At 44.8% G+C, this 21006-nt stretch overlaps 1 protein-coding gene across 2 annotated transcripts in view; it reads left to right on the top strand.

The window, feature by feature from the left end:
• Plcl2 (phospholipase C like 2) overlaps nt 1-18423 on the top strand; it is a 166811-nt gene extending 148388 nt beyond the window's left edge. The window contains exons 5-6 of one of the 2 annotated variants that reach the window (XM_028766561.1): nt 221-330; nt 17626-18423. In XM_028766561.1, coding sequence (XP_028622394.1) covers nt 221-330; nt 17626-17805 — 290 coding nt within the window. In that variant the 3' untranslated portion in view covers nt 17806-18423. The remainder of the gene's footprint in view (nt 1-220; nt 331-17625) is intronic. The other variant, XM_028766563.1, reaches the window with a different exon arrangement.
• Nucleotides 18424-21006: the final 2583 nt, after the last annotated feature.

The following is a 21006-nucleotide window of genomic DNA, read 5'->3' as shown; positions in this document are numbered from 1 at the left end:
AGGAGCGCTCGTCCGCTGGCCTCAGAGACACCCCCCCACACACTGTGGATAAGTTGAGTCATCTGTGTTTCCTCTCATCACGTTCTTAAATAGACACACTTATGAAATTCCAGTGCAGCTTGGAATTGTTATAGATATATCTAGAAAATACGCATTGCCAGTTTATTACCACCTATAGCACAGGGAAGCAATAACCTTCATCTGTTTTTATTTCTCTCAGCCATGGAATTTCATGAACACTTGCACAGCATAGGCACCAAGGAGGGACTGAAGGAGCGGAAACTACAGAAGGCAGTGGAGAGCTTTACCTGGAATATTACAATCTTAAAGGTACCGTATCACTTGCTTTCCTGTTGCTATGATAAAGTACCTTGACCAACTTAGCTTAGAGAATTTATGTTGCTTAGCATTTCAGAGGGGTGAGTCCATTACGACAAGGATGCAGGGTAGCAAGGAAAATGGTGGCCAGAACAGGAGGCTGAGCACTCATGTATCTAACCACAAATTTGAAACAAAGGAAGCAATATAGAAGTAGAACAAAGCTGTAAAGTTTCAAAACCCACCCTAGTGACATACTTTTTTCCAGTAAGGCCACACCTTCTAAAGTTCTTCAAACAGTGCCACCAGTGGGAACCAAGTGTCCAAATGTCAGAGCCTGTTAAGGTTCTCATTTAAACCCTCACATTGCAATCCTTGGTCTCCATAGGCTCGTTCCCATATCATAATGCAAAATTAGTTTAGTTCTGTTCCAAAAGTTCCCATAGTCTTTTGTCATCACACTCTCAACATCATTTGAAAGTCCAGTCTTCTGAAATTCAAAGACAATTTCTAACCATAAACCCTGTAAAATGAAAATAAAATTATGTACATCCAACATGTCATGGCAGAGAATATACGTTACCGTTTCAAAGGGAAGAGTGGGGACCTGAGGAGGAAGTACTGAGAAAGTCTGAATCCCGGCAGGTGAAATGCCAAATCCTGAAGCTCCATGTCCAGTTTCAGGGACTTTAGTTTGAAAGAGCCTAGATGACATGGCCCCTCCAGCTTTGCTGTATGCAGCGTGCTTTCCCCCTTGTGCTGATTCCTCTCCCTGTGCTCAGCTGTCCTCTGTGGACACCCACAGCTTTGTCGTCTCCAGCACCCTGGGCTCTGCATTGCATGCCAAGCTCTGCTTCCCCAGCTTCCTGTGATGGCCGCTCAGGTCCTCTCCGATCTCAGGATTTCACAAAGGGATTCTCCTGTCACGTGCTGCTGGCTTGAGAGGCTCTCTGGAACCGAAGAAGAAGAGTGTATAACTGCTTCCCTTTTGCGTCCTTTATGCCTCTAACCCAGCATGACTTGAATGACACTCCCAAGGTTGGCTGCCAGCTTGGGATGGACCTTGGTCACGTGAATCATGTTAGCAGTCATACTTTTACTCAATTGCTTTCTAGAAGCAGAAAATGTCTAGGCTTTCTTTGATTTGTTGGAGATTTAGCTGGGTGGAGTCTGGCCACCAAGGTAGTCTTTTTTCCAATTTAGAGCAGGCCTAAACGTAACCTCGGTATTCTCTTTGACAGTTCCAGCCTCTCTCCCAACACAAACCTTTTTGTAGCATTAAGCTTCCTAGTGTTTTCCCTGCTGTCCTTTGTATTTTTTTTCTGCCCTACTTGCACGTCTCCATTGTAGACCTGCCTAAGTATTTTTAGTAATACCAATGCCATAGACTCAAATTATGTGTCTTGAAATTTCCTCTGCCAAAGAACTAGTCCATTAATTTTTAATTTAGCCGCAGGTAACTTCTTGGGGCATGGGCAAAAAGCAGTCAGAATCTTTGCTACAAAAATCACAGGAGTGTCCTGTAGCTGAGTTGCTGTTATTGTTCCCCTCTGAAACTGTGTTTCTGTAGTGGTCTCTGTGGGGATGAGGTTTCCTTGATGAGGAGTGGGTTCTGATGTTGTCTGTGAATGTACACACAGCTCCCAGCACTACTTAGTGCTCCTGAAAGAGGCTACTGCTAAAACAGCCTTTTTAAAGTATTTCCTTTGTTTCTGATATTATAATTACATCATTTCCCTTTTCTTCCTCTACCCCGCCCCCTGTATAGAAATATATGAGCAAGAAGGAATTCTTGCTCTCTTTCAAATTCATGGCCTCTTCTGTCATTAAACATTGTTATAAACATGTGTGTATGGATACATATTATCCTTAATACATGAGTAACACATATTACTAAATACACAATGTGCTCTGTCTAGTGTTACTGTATGTATATTTTCAAGGTGTATGGGATAACAAATCGTGTGCTCCTCCGGGAAGACTGTATCACTCTCGGCATGCCTTAGTTGTCTGTAGTTCTTTGTGTAGAGGTAAGCCGTGTATGTTAGAATGTGTGTTGGTGTCACGAGCTTGTTCAGCTCGTGTTTTGGTAGTCATGTTGGTGTGCCTTCATAGATGTGGCCCCTGACAGTCCTAGGAGATATGGCCTCACAGAAACCCCCTCCTCCTTTGGTTGTTAATCTTTCTGCCTCTTTTCTGCAATGATCCCTGAGCCTTTGGTGTAGGAGTTCTGTTGTAGATATATCAGTTGGTACTGGGATCCCAAACTCTATTTTGATTGTAGTTTTCTGTAATGGTCTCTCTGTTGCAAAGAGTAGTTTCCTTGATAAGAAGTAAGGATTATATCTATCTGTGGGTATAAGGATAAATATTTAAAACGTAGTTAGGGATTAAGCTGGTTTAGTAATGTAGTCGTAGGTTCTTCCCTAGGATCCATGATTTCACTAGCCCTTGACAGGTGGTTAGGTTTCCACTAACAGACATGGTTTCACTCTTGTTGAGCAGGTCTTATGTCCAGTTAGAGAGCCCATGGTTACTCCCAAGGTATGTGTATGCCACAACTGCACCCTTGGGGTTATAGCTTCATGTTGGCCATTGTTGTGTCTCATAGATGTCAGATCTGGGTAGAACTATTGGTGGATCCATACTCCGTGAGCTTCCGTGGCACCTTCTGGTACCATGAAAACTAGTTCTCAGAGAATAGGTTTTCAGGTCAGATCCAGCCTAGGTCCTATGGATCCCAAGTCTGAAGTACATAGTATCTTTAGCTATAAGGGGTTACCTTTCATCTTGGGGGAGGGCAACCAAGGGCAATGATCTGTATGTTTGGGGAGTCGTTTGGAAAAATCCTCACCAGCAACTCAAAAGAATGATTTTCATGCCTTAGGTTGTGGTTTTTGTTAGGTGATCTGTGACTCTTAGAGCATTGTCATGGATGATAAATTTTCATTTAAACTCTACATGTACATGTATGTACTGACTTACATGTATTATAGTTATTTTTAGGTGGTAATTAACAGTATGAATCCTTATGACTTTTCCTGACATCATTATTTTACCCTCCTTCTGTATTAATCTCTCTTCCTCCTCCCTGGATAGAGCTCCCCTGTCCAGCTTCCCATTTCCCTCCTCAGATCACTCGTGCCCTGATCTTCATTTAGTATCAGAATATATGAAGATCTCAAAAACAAACAAGGAAACAACAACAAAAAGAAAACAAAACAGACTCAAAAACACATTTAGGGCTGAGGATCTGAACAGAGAGTTCTCTAAAGAGTCAAAAACAAAACAGAAGGCTAAGGAATATCTTTTTAAAATACTCATCATTGTTCCTAGCAATCATGGAAATGAAAATCAAAACACTTTGAGATTTCATCTTACCCCAGTCAGAAGAGTAAGTCAACAAAACATCCAACAACAGATGCTAGGGGAGAAGTGAGGAGAAGGCACCTGCTGTTCCTTGTTGGTGGACTTGCAAACTGGTACACCCACTCTGGAAATGAGAGTATGGGGAACTCTCAAAAAGCTACAAATCAATCGCCTGGGACCCAGCTCTGTCACTCCTTGGCATGTGCCCAAAGGAAGTCATCCTCCATTGCCCAAAGGGCTCGACATTGTCTCCACAGGTCCTTGCTGCTCCGTGTTCACGGCTGCTTTATTCACAGTAGCTAAGAGATAGAAACAACTTACAAGTCCTACAACTGAGGAGTAGACAATGAAAGTCACTACATATACATTCAGGTATACATATACACTGCAGAAAACTATTCATCTGTGATGAAAAATGAAATCATGCACGTTTCTGGTAAACGGATAGAGCATGAAAAGGCCATATTGAGAAAGGTAACCCAGACCCAGAGAGACAAACATCTCATGTCCTCTCTCACCTGGGTCTCTAAACCTTTAGATGGGAGTGTACAGCCTGGATTTACTGTAGAAGCCAGGGAAATGAAACCCATTGGCTGGGGGCTCTACTGATAGCATTAAATCTCTTTTCTAGTCCAACATTTGCAGTCTTCCACAAATCCTTCATAAAACAACATGGTCTGGTTCTGCACAGCAGCAGCTCACTTCCTGGTACCAGCCCATATTAGGTATTTTCTGTTGTTGTAACAAAACACCATGACCAGATTGACTCATGGAAGTCAGAGTTTCTCTTGGCTCACAGTTCCAGATGGATAAGGGTCCACCATGCCTAGGAAGCATGACAGTGGGCAGCCAAGGCAGTCAGAGCAGGCCGCTCACACCCTCAGCTAGGAACACAGAGCAGAGTACAAACTGGACGGGCATGAGCCTTTAAATTCTCAAAGCTGCTTTCAGCTCTCTTCCCCTTAGGACTGCATTTCTGTCTTGTGGTGTCAGACAGTGATGCCTTAATAAGGTCACGGGAATTACTGACAACACCACACCTCCCACAGTGGCTCAGATACAGACAGCAGCTTGGCCCTGGCTCAGAGCAAGCTCACAGATCCATGTTGGGCACACTGGCTTCTGCTGAAGACAAAGTACCTTCTCGTTTTACCCTTGAAGCACTTGGAAGTTTATAAATACCGCCTGCTGTATGTGAAGTTGAAAATACTGATGAGTAATTTAAAGATTTCAGTCTCTCATTTAGTTGTACTCTTAATGTCATCCTACTATAAACTAGAAAACGTATGTGGAGCATAATCAAAGGAAATGAAAGGAATTGCCATTTGTAAGAAGCTTCCTTCACATGAGAAGCCTTCTATAGTTATCTTACTTCTGTATGCAGGCTTTAAAATTAATTTTTATTATGAGTAATATGTGTTCATTATAAAAACATATTAAGAGCAATATGACAAGGCAGGCATAATTCTAGAATCCAGAGAAACTTAGTTTTGGCCGTTTGATGCCTAGTCTAGAATTTTTGCTATGGTATATATAACATGGAATGATTTGAAGATTATATGGTACATGTACCTTCTGACTATTAACATTCTTCCTAGTGCTTGGCAATGTTGCAGAAGCATTTTTAGTCCAGCACAACCACACATAAAATTACCCTCTGATACTCATCTGTATCTGTGCCCAATTAATGCTACTCAAATGATCCCTGCACAGTGCTCCTCGCTACCCTCCCCAATGCTTTATATTCCTGAGTGTCTGTCTGTCTGTCTGTCTGTCGGTCGGTCTGTCTCTCTCTCTCTCTCTCTCTCTCTCTCTCTCTCTCTCTCTCTCTCTCTTTCACACACACACACACACACACACACACACACACACACACACACAGCCTTTATATTTTTATATGCCTTAAACAGCTCAATGGCTGGGCCACTTCCTAACCTCCATGTGGCTAATCCATCCCCCCTCCGATATTCCCAAGTTATTACTTACTAAATCTATGTTCCGTCTTTGCTGCCCTGGACCCAGTTGTGCAGCTTCTTGAGCTGCATTCCCCTGGCTCCTACATGGCAGCTGTGTTCTCTGTCCCACACTTTCTCAGGCATGGTATCTTGGTTTTCCTTCTCCCAGCATGAGGGATCTCTCCCTCCTCCTTCTTCCTCCATCCTTCGCCCTGGGAATCCTAAAAGTCTCTCCTCTGTCTCCCTGTCCAGCCCTTGGCCACTGGCAACTTTACTTACCAATCAAAACCCTCAGTATCATGCAGACCTGTGCATGTGGATTCTTGTGCAGTTTGGGGGACTCAGATTAACACAGTACAATCAGCATTAGACCACAACATTCACCCTCCAAACTTTATGCTCAGTTTAAATGCAGCTGTAAAGACATTATCAAGGTGTATCTTCCTACAACTAATTTTGCTGATTTAACTTAATAGAGGGGCTTTTTCTCAAAGCAAACCAATTTATATTTTCTCCTGTTAAATTCTTGATCATCTTTACAATTAAAATCATTTTCATGTATTCAAGCACTTACCTTTCTACAGAAGGGGTGTGTGTGTGTTGTGTTTAGAATATATAACAGACATAAGAATTTATAACAAAAGAGGATTCAGCTTTACAAGTTGCTGCCTGGGGGAGCAGGGGGCACAGGTCTCCTGTGTACTCAGAAATAGAGCATGGTACTTTAAGCTTGATGGGAGAAACAAACTTCTTTTTGCTTTTATTTTATTATAGGGAAATATAAACGTGTAGCGTAGTTCAGAAGCCAGGTAGCCAGCTAGACCTCAGGTTGAAGCTTGACAGTGTCAAATCAAAGGCACAGCCGCTGCAGCTCTGCTGTAATCCACAAGAGGGTACACAAACCCATGTGCTATGCGTGGAGGACAGTCACAGTGTGGCTCCACCACAGCCCAGTGGGATCCAGATGCTTACAGCCATCTTCTCATGGCGGAGGGGGCAAAGGTCTAAGCTGTGAAGGGCAGTACATGATTCTAGGTAAATGAGCAGGCCTGGGGCTCAGGTCATAGAAAGTGAATGGAACCAGGTGGGCTGGACGTAGACAGATGCTCGTGCCCAAATCTGAGTCGTGTGTTTCCACTTTCTCCTGCAGATGTGAGTTTAGTCCATGACTGCGAGTGAAGTGACCAAAGGCAGGTGCATTATTCTTTCTATAGTCTGATCTTTAGACAGATACGGGAACTTCAGAAACCTCTTCCAGCATCTGCTACTCCTTGGGGCCTTAATTTTGGACTAATCAGGATACCCTCTTTTACTGCAGAATCTACGGATTTCTTCACTAGAAGTACAGAAATGGGCCGGGTACATGTGCTGTCTCCCTAGCCTATTGTCTAGGTCCTTATGGAGACTAGGGCTTGGAAGTTTCAGACTTGGGATTAGTTCGAGCTATGTAGGAAGACACTGTTAAAAAGTAAACGAGCAACAGCAGAAACAGAACTGTAGTTCCCAGTCCATCCTGCTGAATCCTAGCTTCCATTTTCCTGAGTCCCCTGGGTATGCTTTTTAAGTACACTGAGCTCGAGAAGCACTATGCTAGAGTCACTGAAATGGGAGCCTCTGTTATCCTCACGAGACAGTGCAATGTGCAGTATCTCAAAGGTAGGCCATGGTAAAGAGCAGCCGTATCAGAGAAGCCTTTCTTTTGAATTATGTCTAGAAAGGAGAATACCCCAGGCTTGTGTTTATGAGAAAAGAAATGCATGGGGTCAGAGAATCAGTCAAGTCTTTTACATTTTGCTAGGATGTCTATATTCTTGTTTTAGATTTATTTATTATATGAACGAGTGCTTTGCTGAATGCGTTGATGTGTAACCATGTGCATGTTTGGTACCTGTGGAGGTCAGAGGGGACACTGGATCCCTGGGAGCTAGAGTTACAGTGGCTATGGGCTGCCTGCATTAAGTTCCTCTGATTTTAAGGCTCCATTGCTTTAAGGTCAACCTGTCTTTCCATAGGCCTCACCCTTCTCATTTGAACCACTGAAGACGCAGGTACCACCTACTCCTGGCCTAGGACAAGCAGTAAACCTTTAGTTATGCTTACAAGAGACACCTGCTGGTAAAAAGTTAAAGTGAAAAAGTCCAAGGATGTTTACTTGGGTTTTTTGTTGTTATTTTATGTTGTAGAAAATTTAGTCATGATCCAGGGTTTCTGCCCTGCCTTTGACCATTTATTTCCTGGATAAAAGACACACACAACCTTTATGTTTACAGTAGCCTTAAACAGCACAAGAGCTGAGCAGATACCTATTCTATACTATTATTACGTGGTCCATGCTCTTAGAATCTACTTTCCTAGTGATAACCCCCAGTTATCATCTGTTCCATCTGGGCTACCCTTAGCTCCAATTGGCCAATGCGTCCTTGACTCCTAACCCGTGAAGACTCTCTCTTCCTTGTTTTTTTTTTTTTAAATCTTTGCTTGCTTGTTTAGCTTTCCAGTTTTGAAAATGGGTTTGAAATATGGAGAAGAGAAAGCATCTGTAGCTGTCCTGCCCAGACGCCTGTCTACAACGTGCTGTGTTTACTTCTCTTCATTGTTCCCTTGAACAAAGCCGCAGTGAGCGTTTACATACAAGTCCCCGTATGTTTATCCCTTCGTGGGTGAATACTGAGTGCAGACTCAAGCCAGATGCACCTCACAGGTGCACTGTTTACAAGCGGCAGCACAGCCCACATTGGTGTCCCCATTCGCCTTAGTACAGATAGTTTGAGAGCTTGTCAGCACTTCCAATTGTTAGCATAGCTGTATCAGTGAATGGAGAGTGAACATCTTTTTATAATTTCCTTAAATGGTGGTGGGTTTTTTTTTTAAATTACTTTCTTTCTGTTTGTGTGTATGTACATGTGTGTGCATATGTATGCTGGTACCCATAGGCCAGAAAAGGGCATAGCTCTCTGGAGCTACAGATTCAGTCAGTTGTGAGTTGCCCAGTTTAGATGCTGGAAATTAAACCTGGGTCCTCTACAAGAGCAACCTGTTTTAACAGTTAAGCCATCTTTTCAGACCCCTAATGACAGGTCTTATCATGATTTTATGTTTCTTCTTAGAATTTGTTAAGATTCTTGGGAAATTGTGTATGTGTGTATGTATATATGTGAGTGTGTGTTCACATATGTGTGTGTGTGTATGTTTACTCTGATTTTCTAGCTTTGAATTGGCCCAGTGTCACTTGTCTCTTTTTTCTGTCCAATTGTTTTTTTCCTCAGCTCCATAAACAATGGAAGAACCATCACTGAATTTGTCCCTCCCTTGTTTGGTTGAGTATAAGAGAGAACTGTTAGCTTTAGGAACCTGTTAAATTAAGTGCAGCGTAGTAGCACACGCCTGTGGTCACAGCTCTTTGGTGACTGGAGCAGGAAGACTGAGCTTGAGGCCAGCCTGGCTGAGCTGTGCGACAGGACCTGTTCCTGAGTTGTCTCACCTCCTGTCTCAGTCTGGCTGCTGCTCGTGGTTCTAACTTGCTTCTGTTCTCATCAGTTTCCCTCTGCATCAGGACTGTGGGGAGAGACTCTGGTGGCTCATTTCCCACCAGCACTGTGGAAAGTCGATGGATCTTTTCTCTGTCCTCCCTGAAGTAATCTCTCCCTGAGAGCAGTTGCCACTGCCTGTTCATTGCTCTTCTTTTGATGGCAGAATCTCATGGTGGAAAAGTCCTGGTGTAGCTGGTTACCAGGAAAGGAAGTTCACTAAGAGTAGCTGGCAGAGAATGTGGTGAGAATGTTGGCACACACAGCATGAGAGACCCCAGGGAACTCTGATCAAAACACTGCATTCCTGCCTCAGAGGACCAGAAAGCTGTCAGAAGCCCTGGTGGCCTAGAGCATCTGTGTCCCCTAGGCCCAGGGCTGTGCTGGCTTGGCTCTGGCATGTCTCCATTCTTCATGGCCAGCTAGCTCCTGCTCATGCAGTTCCTACTGTGTTACAGCTCAGCGTCTCCTTGGCTTCTTGCGACTGCTCTGTATGAGCTCTGGAGTAAGTGTACCCTGTGGTATTTACTGGCTCAGCCCAGCGTTTTAGTTCCAGACCTGCAGTCCCACAGGGACAGGCTTCCTCAGATTGGTTCTTACCCAGCCCTAATCCACTGTAGCCAAAAGATGGATGCCTTCACTGGCAGCTCTAGTTTCCTGTTGCTGTGTAACAAACTACCTCAAAACTGGGGGCTTGACCCTCCCCCCGCCCCGCCACCATGATTCTGTCCATTAGCTGTGCTCAGCTGGATGAGTTTCCTGACCCTCGTGGTGCCAGCCAGTCAGGGCCAGGTGGAAGGCTTTGCTGTTTGGGGAGGTCACATGGCTTAAAATACAGAGCAGGCTTCACTTGGCTGGGGCAGAGGACTTGTTTAGTTTGTGTGGCGGGCTAAAGCAAGCTGCTTACAGTCCAAGCTGTCATCAGATGAAATGCCCAGCTGGTCCCCATGTCCTGCTCTGTCCGCCTTCAGAAACAAGGATGAGGGGGAAACTCCAAAAGTAATTAGAGACTTATTCTCACTGGGAACATAAGACTTCTGCCAAAAATAAGTCAATAAACCAGCTGGTGTCTGTACAGACATAATCTAGATTTTCTTCATTTATTCTAGGCACAGTACTTACCTTAGAAACCTGATGACTGACAGTCATTTCTTTTCCAAAAATTAATGTGATAGTCCACGGATGACTCTTCCTCTAAATATTAATCCTCATCTGTTTCAGTTACTGTATACAAATGATATCATATGTTGCCAGTTTTTCTGAAAAGCTGTACTTGACTGGAAGCTGTCTATTTAAATAGTGTGTGAGCGGCTCAGAAAGCCACACAGTAGCAGTGTTCGTCACTCGGCTCTTCCTGATCTATTTACAACAGTGTATCCCCCAAGACCTTACAGTGAGCAAGGATCCCACCAAACGTGTGCTCACACAGAAGGTGTGTGAGGGAAGGCTCCTGTGTGTGCTGCTTCTCCTAGTCCTGTCAGAGGAGCAGAGCTGGTCCTGGGCATCCTCACTCTGCATACCCTCTCCCTTTCCTCATGGATCTTGGTCTGAAAGATTTCCTGATGTCCTGTTTTCTGAGTCCAAGCTGTGGCTCACCTCCATGGTCCGACTGCTCCTGAAGTCTCTTCCCCACCTGTCACCAGAATACCTGCGCTGTGCTAGTGGAGGAGGCTGCTTTCCCTATGACAGGTCTGTGTCATGGACATGAGTCAGTCAGTCTAGATACCATGGTACCCAACAATGGCTGGACTTGATGGTAATATTTCCTGGGGCCATGGGGATATCTGGGTAGAAGATATCATTCCCAATAGTCCTTGGACTTGCCAAGTTCCTTCCCTGCTCTCCTGTCCAGGCCTAGCTCAAACTACCTCCTCCGTAATGCTGCCTAGGAACCTCCATCCTAGGTGAACAAAACAGGAAATTGTTTTCTCCGGATTTCATTCTCATGTCACGGCATTTCTTCTGGATTTAAATTAATATTTTTTTATTAATTTGAAATTTTATGGAGCTTTGGTAAGTTGATGGATAACTACAGATTAGGTAGAGACCAGAAGCGGTGGTGGTAGTCTCAAGACTCCAGAACAGCGATGACCCCATCATTCTTGTATGATGAAGATCTGCACATACAATAAGATATCTCTTTGGATTAAGGAAACCAGTGGAAGCCAGAGCACAGTGTATTATTTTCATCCTTCCCCAGTGCCTTCCACTGCCTCTGGAAGAGCTGCTATAGGAGATGAGTGGGGCAGAGGGGGAAAAAAAAAACCTTCCTTTAACTTGTAATGCGCATTCAGCCCTGTGTGCACAGCCACAAGTGCCTGTGCGGGAAAGCCACATGATGGAAGACATGGGGCATATTTAGACAGTTCTCGTGGCCTGTAGAAAAGCATGCGTCCTGTTGCTCTAGCCATGGGTCACTTTGGTGTTGAATAATCTTGTTTCAAGTGTCAAGTGTAGTGAGCCTTCAGTTGGAAGGAAGCCTGACCAAGTAAGACCTCCTTCCTGGTCACAGCTTGGCTTTAGCCTTCCCCAAGAAAGGATGGTGAGGGGTGTTTTACAGCCCATAGCCAGAGCTCTGGCAGCCCTGCCTTTCTGTTCACTCACTACTCATTCAACACACAGGAGATGGAAGTCTTTGTTTCTGTTTCAGTCTTTGAATCATGGGAAGCGTGCATAAGCTGCAGTGCCGACATGCTGAATACATACAAACAGTAGAAATTCTATCTCATTTGCTTTAAGTTGCTGCATTCGGTGAGAGAGGTTCAACTCTCTTTAGGTAGGGCCCCATGGTTACTTGCAGGGCACACAAGGCACACACATAAAATGTGGGGTGTGTCTAGTGTAATAGTGTAATCTAGTGCTGTTTATATTCTGTCTTGTCCAGAGTCCCTGACTTGTCTAAATTCATCTTCGTAGCTATCAGATAGGACCAGAAGAGTACCACCTTCACAGACATGAGACTGCCACGAGCAGTCTTTACAGCACCTGACACTAGGTATTCAGTGAATGGTAGCTAGTGTTCCCAGAAGGCTTTGCTGTTTTGTCTCTGACATAATGTAGGCTTTATGGCTTCAGAGTAACTTGGCAATTACAGTTCAGAGCCCTTCTGATCCATTTTCAAGTGTAGCTGAGAGAAACGTACTGACAGCTGGAACACCGGCTCAGCCCTGCCCAGGTTTCCAGGAGATCTGGTTTGGAGTCCCAGCACCCGTGTAGCAGCTCACAATCATCTGTAATTCCAGTGCTAAGCGACCAAGCCCTCACTTGAGACTCCGTAGGTACTGCACACACATGGCCCATGGATATACATACCTGCAGGCCAAATACCCAGACACATAAAAATAAGTCTTAAAAACATTAGTAGGACATATTAGATAGCGCCCACCACGTTTTAAAAGTTCATTTATTTCCCTATTGGAGTTTTTAAGTTCTTAGCTAAGTTGAGAGCAGTGTTGAAAGGTTCCCCACTTCCTGTTGCATGCATCACCTCTTCATTACCCCACCAGTGACACCAGTGACAGGTGTTTTGCAGTCACTGCAGAGCCTCCATGGACGTCACTGCAGAGCCTCCATGGACATGCCACTGTTCCTCGAGGACCGTAATGTAAGCTTCCCTCAGTGTTGTGGGAAGGGTAGATCTGAACAATCTGTGTTGTCTGTAGCAACATGCTCCACTGTTCCCCTCCCCCCTTTTCAGTTCTGGAAGGAATGAGGGCTTTACACACACGCCAGACAGGCGCTCTATCCCGAGTCCCATCGCCAGCCTACCGTTCATAAAATGTCACTTTGATTGTACACATTTTAGTTGCATGACTTCATGTTTTGATTGTGTCCATTATGGTATCACACAGGATCTGCAGGCTATTCCAGTATGCTCTAGACATCCTCTGTGTTCTCCCTACACGTCCCTGATACCTGTCAACCATGGACACGGTCCTGTCTCCATAGTTTTGTTCGAGCTCTCTAGGGAGGTTTGGACATTTGGCTTGTGATTCTAAATGCTTATGAAGTAGAACACTGAAGCATATTCACTTGCAGATGAGTCTCCCGTTGCCTACAGCAGTGGCCAGAAAATATTTCCTAAGAGTACCATGGTTGTGAGTGCCTGCTATAACATGTCCCTTCGTAAGATGTGTGTCGGGTTTGTAGTCTCAGACACCCAGATGAGAAATAGCATAGCAGATGACTACACTGTATGTCATCATCTCAGAGGGACACAATGGGTACCATGGTCTCTTGGACATCTACAGGAGAGACAAAGCCCAGTTCTGTGGTGGGAAAATTAGATGCATACAGATAGAGTCAACAGGCAGGGACCGGCGTATGCTGTTGTGTATTATAAAAATGAGGGCCAGGATATGTTTTGTACTGCGCAGTATGGTGAGGTGGGAGGGGAGCCTTGGCAGACCCATACTGAGACAGCCCTTCCCCTGAGGGACCAGCCATGGTATAGGTTTAGTATAGAATAGGGTTTATTTAGGGCACGGGAAGGGGCATTGAGAAGGGAGTAGAAACAGAAAGACAGAGAGAGGGAGAAGAGAGGAGAGGTGAGGAGAGGCTGGCCAGAGGTGGGGGGGAAGGGGAGACGGGGAGAAAGGGGTCAGAGAGAGAAGGGACAGAGAGAAAGAGGGAGAGGAGGGGCCAAACAGCCCCTTTTATAGGAAGCCATGCCTCCCTGGCTGTTGCCAGGTAGCCGTTGGGCGGAGCCTAGAAGGAATTCTAGCACATGTGCTAGGTCTGGATGTCACTGGACAGTTGTTCATTTTCACTGGGCTTTAGTGCCTCGGCTTACACTGTCATTGTCTTGAAGTGGATGGTATTGTTGCCACAGTCTTCTGAGTTCCTCTCTGCATTCCCAGGGCACAAGACAGTCAGCACAGTTTATTTTTGTGTACTTAGCTAGAAGCCCGATGGAAGAGGGGCCGGTAATGCCAAAGATGTTTGGAAAACCCTTAGGAAATCAAGTTATTTATATATTTTTACCTAAAATTAGATAGAATGCATGCCTGTGTATACATACACGCATATTATAAATTTTAGAGAACATAAAACATTGTGACTCATTGCGTTATTAAACATCATGCGATTGGTACATGTACCTTCTGTGCTGCCCCCCTCTGTTCCTACCCTTAGCTGCTTGTCCATTTTCCACCGTCTCGTGTCACCTGTGCCCTGTCACTTGTCGGCTCTGCCGCGCCTCACACCTGTGGCCCTCACACCGTCTTGTCTCTGTGTGTATTTCATGTCCTATACTCACATCAGAAGATTTGGAGCTAAAAGCCATAGATGAGAGAGAATGCACACCGTTTGCCTTGGAGGTCTATGTTACATCACTCAATGTAATCATTTCTAGGTCCCCCTACTCGTAAGCTTCACTGTTTCACTTTTCCTTACAACTGGATAGCATTCTCTAGTGTGCATGCACAGTACTTTCATTCTCCATTGTCTGCTGAAGGACACTGAGGGTGTTTCCATTTCCTGTCTGCTGTGAGGACGAGACAGTGAACACTGCTGAGAACTGTCTGTGCTGTAGGATGTTGGGTCCTTGAGGCACATGCCAAGGTCTATATAAATGGGTCATGGTGTTGATTTATTTTTAGCCTTTGGGGTTCTCCACACTGATTTTCAGAGTGGCAACACCAATTTGCATTTCCACCAACAGTGAATGAAGCTCCTGTGTCTCCACAGCCTCCCCAGCGTTTGTTGGCCATTGTTTTATTGGTCTTTTTATTCTTATTGGTGTAAGATAAACTCTCAAAGATGTTTTGATTTTCATGTCTCTAACTGCTAAACATAATGAACATTTTTAAAAGTTTCTTAACCAATTTTTAGATGATTATGTGACTTTTGTTCTCAAGTTCATTTATATGATATATTTATTCACTTATTATTTTTAACAAACCCTGCATTTCCAAGGTAAAACCAATGTGCTCATGGTTGATGTTCTTTTTGATACGTGGCTGGTATTTTATTGAAGATTTCTGCACCTGTGTTCAGCAGGGTCCGTGCTTTGGTTCATTGTGTCTTCCCCTCGTTTGTGTATTAGAGTGCTTCTGCTTCAAGAAAGATCTTGGGAGCCATCCCTGTTTCTCTCATTTTGAAGAGTTTAAGGACGGGTTGTAGTACATTATTGAGTCTGGTAGGATTCTTGCAGCGGTTACTTTTAAAGGTTACTTTGTTGGCAAAGCGAGAACCTTCAACACTTTGACCTAAATGTATTAGAGTTCTTTCTACAGGAAAACCAGAGTAAGTTACAAAATTCAAAACAGACTGTGAAAGTGAACACAGTTTGAGCTTTACAACCAAAAACACTATAAAGCCAGCTTGTAGACGTCTTTAAAATTAGTCCCCCTTTGACAGTGGCAGTAGTGTTAAGGTCCTTGTTCTTTAAAGGCATGAACCCTGGCCCATGAGCACCACCTCAGCAAGCACCAGCTCCTCAGACCCCCTCTTCTTTCACCCTGGGAAGCTGAACTCCAGTTCATTTCAGACACCGCACAGAACAGCATCGGGCCCAGTTCCGCTGCTCCCATGCTCAGAGGTGCTGCTGCCACTGCGGCTCTTTTTCTGCTACGTGGATATGGTTTGGCACCTACACAATCTGTTTCTGTTACTACACACTATTCTGTGTCTTTTAGGAATTTTTGTTTTTAAAGTTCTCTTTCATCACATGCTACATCTGTGCTGACAAAGAGAGAGCACCAAAGCCTAGACCGCTTCTCATTGTATGCATGAAAAATAAAGTGTCTGTCGATCATAGTCACAGACAGAAAAAGACAGAACCGAGCGTTCTAGAGGAGCTCCGTGTGCTTTTACTTTACTTTCATTCAGTAGACACTAGCTGATCACTTCCATATGATGTGCTAGGCTAAGAGGGCCCAGTGATGATCAGAAATGTGTACACACACACACACACATATACACACACATAACACACACATACACACATACACACACATACACACACACACATACACACACACACACACACCACACACACACACTTCAAAGCCCAAACACAGCAGCACACCAGGAGGTAATAGTGTGGTGAGAAGTAGCACAGGAGAGGGGTGAGGAGATCTGTGACAGGAGGTAGGAACTCTGATTTTGGAAGGAGTTGTCAAGATAGGCATTACTGTAAAGGGACATTTTAGAGTCATGACGTGAGGGAGGAGACAGGCAGCAAACAGCAAGCTCTGGTTTGGTCGGCACATATCAGGCCTTCGTGAAGAGGACCTGCTGTGTGTGAGCCGTGGTTAGCAGCCTAGAACATCGAGGGCCACGTGAACAAGGCAGGAGATGTAGGGATAAAATGCCAGCTGTGGAGCACGTCACGGGCCACAAACAAGGACTTTGATCCTCACTCTGAGCAACTGCAGAGCCACTAATGGGTTTTAAGTTCAGAGAGGTATGTTATGGCTGGGTCATAGTTGGCTGTGTCTGGCTGGGCTGTTGAAAGGGAGAGAATAAGGAATGTTCCAGTCCTAAGGTGAGAGAAACATGGCGGTAGCCTAGAGAGCAGCTGGGCAGTGAGGAGGGGTGAAGCTGTAAGAACCTGACTCAAAGTCACTGCAGAATTGCATCGTACAGGTGCAGGGGATGCTGGGGAAGACACTGGGGCTTTGCTTCAGGTGACAATAAGAATGAGGGTGCTCTCACTGAAGGGAAGGGAGAAAGCAGGCATCAGGATCCCAGTGTGGAACATGTCAAGCCGTAGAGGGTGTTACAGCTGGCATTTCCACTAGAGACCAACTAATCTCCATTAACAAAAGTAGTATTCAAGTAGTAACCAAAGAATGAAGACAGCAAATGAATTTTAAAAATCAACAAAATGAGGAGCTGTTTAAGAAAAACATAATAAAATCAATGACCTTTCATGCAGAAACCCTTTTCCACCAGGTAATCAGGCAGTGATGAACCAAAGACATGATTCCAGTGCAGCTGGAAGAACCAGTGACTTACTGGAGTTACAGAGCCCGTGTCCTGTAAAATTTGCAGGCAGCTAGACCACTGAGCAGTCTACTACGGCAATTGGCTTAGTGTTTGTATGTTATACCTTAAATGTGGAATGGTCCCAGAGGCTCTTGAATTCAAACACCTTTTTATTACTTCAGAATTAAAAAGGTTTCAAGACAAACATTAAAAGGCACAACCAAGATTGGTTAGGTAGTCTCATCCCTGAAAGCTTTGATGTAACCAGTCAAGAGAGAAGTCCAAATGTAGGAGAGATGTGTTTGTATCTTACATGGAAATGTAAGAAAGGCAGAACTCTGTGGAGTGCAGTGGTGAACACATCTCCTTCTGACTAAAGTCAATCTCCTCAGATGTGGTACCAATAAAAACCAAGCATCCCTTCCACAAACGCACAATGCCTACATGTCTGCAGATTGCCTGTGATGTATAGTCCAGCACGGTTATGTCTGTCTAATGCTGTTCAATTACATGTTCTGTTCTAGGGACAAGCGGACCTTTTGAAATACGCTAAAAATGAGACCCTGGAGAATCTGAAGCAGATCCACTATGCAGCTGTTTCGTGTGGACTGAACAAACCAGGCACTGAAAACTCCGAGGCCCAGAAGCCACGACGGAGCCTGGAAGTCATCCCTGAGAAAGCCAGTGATGAAAATGGAGACTAAGGGGCCTCTCTGTCACTGTGGACTTCCCACCTCAGACCAGTCAGCAAGCGCACTGCACTGGCTCACTGATGAGGATAAAATCTGGGATGTTGAAACACAACTGGAATACCCAACTGCAGTCCATCACAGCTGTGAATGTATGTAGCAACCCACGTGTGAAGGCAAATAAACTCTTTAACAAGAAACTCTATCCTGGCCAAAACATGCTGTCTTTGTATACAAAACACCCCGAGTCCTACTGTGAAGAGCAGTGCATTGCTGTACTTCCAGCAGAAACAGGCAGTTCCTACATGAAAGCAGTTCACTCAGGTGGAAGTGCATCGGATTGTTGAATTCGTATTTACTGGTGAAACAGTAGATGTGCACACCTAACTTGTGTGTGCTTGTCAGTGTTGGCGCTACAGAGGATTTGGTGGAGTGCTTGCTGAGCCATATTTACTAAGCAGAATGTAAGACCCCAGGAGCCGAGGGCAGTGTGCAGTGAGACTGAGGCTGCCTGGCTGAAGATGTGCCACTGTGTCAGCATGGGCAGCCGGGCAGAAGCCGCACCTTGTACACAGTTTTTCATTGTATGATGTAGTGGTTACATTAAAGATATCTTTTATGATATTTCTCCAATAGTAGTTCATGCTTTTAGTGAAACTTGAACTTTTAAAACATGTTCTCTTTCAAGAAGCCAATTACGTTGTTGAATGACTTCTAAATGTAAGTCACCTGAGTCACTGGCTTTCAGGATGGCTGTGATGCAGGCACAGACCCCACACTGCCCTCTGCAGATGTGAGTCTCTCCCTAGCCAAGGGGGCCGTGCTGTCTGCAGTTATGAGCAGAGCAGAGGGGGAGGTTACATTTCCCTGTGGGGCCACCAATGGCCAGTGCCTCGGTTCTGACTGAGAGTCTTTCTCCTTCATAGTGAAGGGCACCTGCACCATGTGACCTTTTAATCTGATGTTTTATTTTAAAACCAGTGAAACTTCATTGTACTTTTGGAGTTAAGATCCCTGCAATCTATCTAATGCTTCCACAAACCACAGTTTCTTTCCTTTTGGAAGAGAGCGGTTCTGAGTATTCAGTGGGCGTTGGTGTGGTCAGCTATTGGGGCATTCACTTACACAGTAGGTGGCCTGCGGCTGACCCCACGGTCCCTCCTCCCATGGCCACGCTCATGCAGGTGTGTGCTCCTAAACCCGGTGCTTTGCTTGGGTCCCGTCAGGGTCTCAGTTGCCATCTGTGAGCCCTCTAATAACGCCCATCTTCATTGGCCCTTGGCCAGATGTGAGTCTTGCTGGAAAACTGTCCCATCGATGATACCAGATAAACACATGTCAGTAGCTGAGGCTCTTGACTTAGAGATGAACTCCTGACAGGGAGAAAACTGAATGGAAAAATAGCAGGGAGTAATTAGATGCACAAAGTAGGGTAACATTGTTAGTGGCCCTTGAACTTAGCAAATGGCACTCAATTTGAAGTTTAAAACTCTAGAAATGATCTCTAAAGGTGACTTAAAATACAGTGAAGTGAAAATATGGCTGCATCTGTAATGATGGTCGTTATCAAACAATATGCAAGTCAAACGACTGTAATCGGAAGACACATGTAATTTGTTGAGGCTGATCCAGGCCTAAAATCAGGGATCTTAGAACTAAGGAGTGGAAGCTAAGCATGGGCCTGTGATCCCAGCACTCCAGAGGCGGAGGCGGGTTACACTGTGAGACTCTACTCCAGACAACAGAAGGCTGGGGGAGTTGCCGCCATTTACACTGACATGTTCCCTCCAGAGGCGGGAGCTGTGGGTGCCTGAAGTCTCAGCAGCCATTAGGGCCATGTTGGTGCTTCCAAGCCAGGCTTCTTTTGGTCCCCTTAAAGCAATATGTAAAGTAGTGAAGTGTAGGTGCAGTGTCAGGAGGGCTTCCCCATGGCAGCAGGTGTCTACTGTTTGTCTAGTGCCTGCCCTAAGGAATATGCCACCTGTCCGTGAGGACAGTGCCAGTCAGCAGAGCCTGAATTAGGTTCACTTTTCCTCATTCAAATGGAAAGAAAGACATTTGTCAAGCTAGACAGAATCAAGGCCCTGATTTCCAGGCCTCTGGAAACAATTCTTTTGTAAAGTTCTCACTGGCTTACTCTGTAACAAACTGGATCCCACTGATAAACACAATCGAGATTCTTGCTTTCTGACTTCTGAAGTTGTGTGTGTGGGGTGTGGGGGGGCTGTGTAATCCAAGACAGCACAGAGCAACAGGCAATAGGCAACTCTTCATTGAGGACCAAGGAAAATGAAGAGCTAGGTGAAAATGCACAGAAAATGACAAACACCTGCTCGGTCCTATGGAAACAAAAAAATCACATTGTGTGTGTGTGAATGAAGCCAAGGTAAGGCTGGTGTTCTGCCCACAGTGTAAACACAGGAACATCTCTGAACATGCTAAATATATGCTGCCACCTCTACACACCAAGTAAATTGATCCTTCACAAAAGTTTATCCTTTGTAGGCATGGTGAGTCTGGTTCTTTTTCTTTGTTTGTTTTTTGGATTGATTGATTGATTGATTGATTGATTGATTTTACTAGCTATGGCTTCTGGATAATGGGGAAGAAGTCATAGAAACCTATCTGCTTATCTCAGGCACCTCAAGGCAGTGTGACCCAGGAGCCAGGCTGTGGGGAGGGATACATTCTTCTTAGGCTGGATGTTGAAGGTAGAGTAAGGAGGTTGTTCTTGTCACCCAGATAGAGCTGGGGCCCTGCAGCTTGTCTTTGCTACTTTATGGGTTCTTCCTTCCTCCCTTCTCCACCCTTTGTCTTAACTAACACTAGATAAGAGAGAAAAAAAAAAAAACAGAGAGGAGAGGAAAGAGATCCCTGAGTAAAGCCGGGATGGAAAGGGGGCATCATTAACGTTAGACTACTTCCTGCTGATTCAGGGCATCGAGTTCCGGGACAAGTTTGGTCTTTGCCATCAGGATCTCTAATTTCTTTTTCTTGTTTCTTTTTTGTGCACGTGAGTAATTAATAAACTGCAACCAGTCACAGGTGATGACCAATAACATTCAACCAGCAGCCCACCAGCAACCACCCACACCTCTCAGGCCCCTAGGATGTATATATCCTCTGGAAAGTCCTCAGAATCCCAGACGTCACACAATCGCACAAACCAGCTACAGCTGACAAAATCATACTCCTATACTGATTCTTTTTTCTTTT

Source organism: Grammomys surdaster, unplaced genomic scaffold (genome assembly GCF_004785775.1).
Source record: "Grammomys surdaster isolate TR1022 unplaced genomic scaffold, NIH_TR_1.0 169, whole genome shotgun sequence".
Classification (NCBI taxonomy): domain Eukaryota; kingdom Metazoa; phylum Chordata; class Mammalia; order Rodentia; family Muridae; genus Grammomys; species Grammomys surdaster.
The sequence above is the reverse complement of the archived record's forward strand: the minus strand, read 5'-3'. Positions and strand labels throughout refer to the sequence as shown.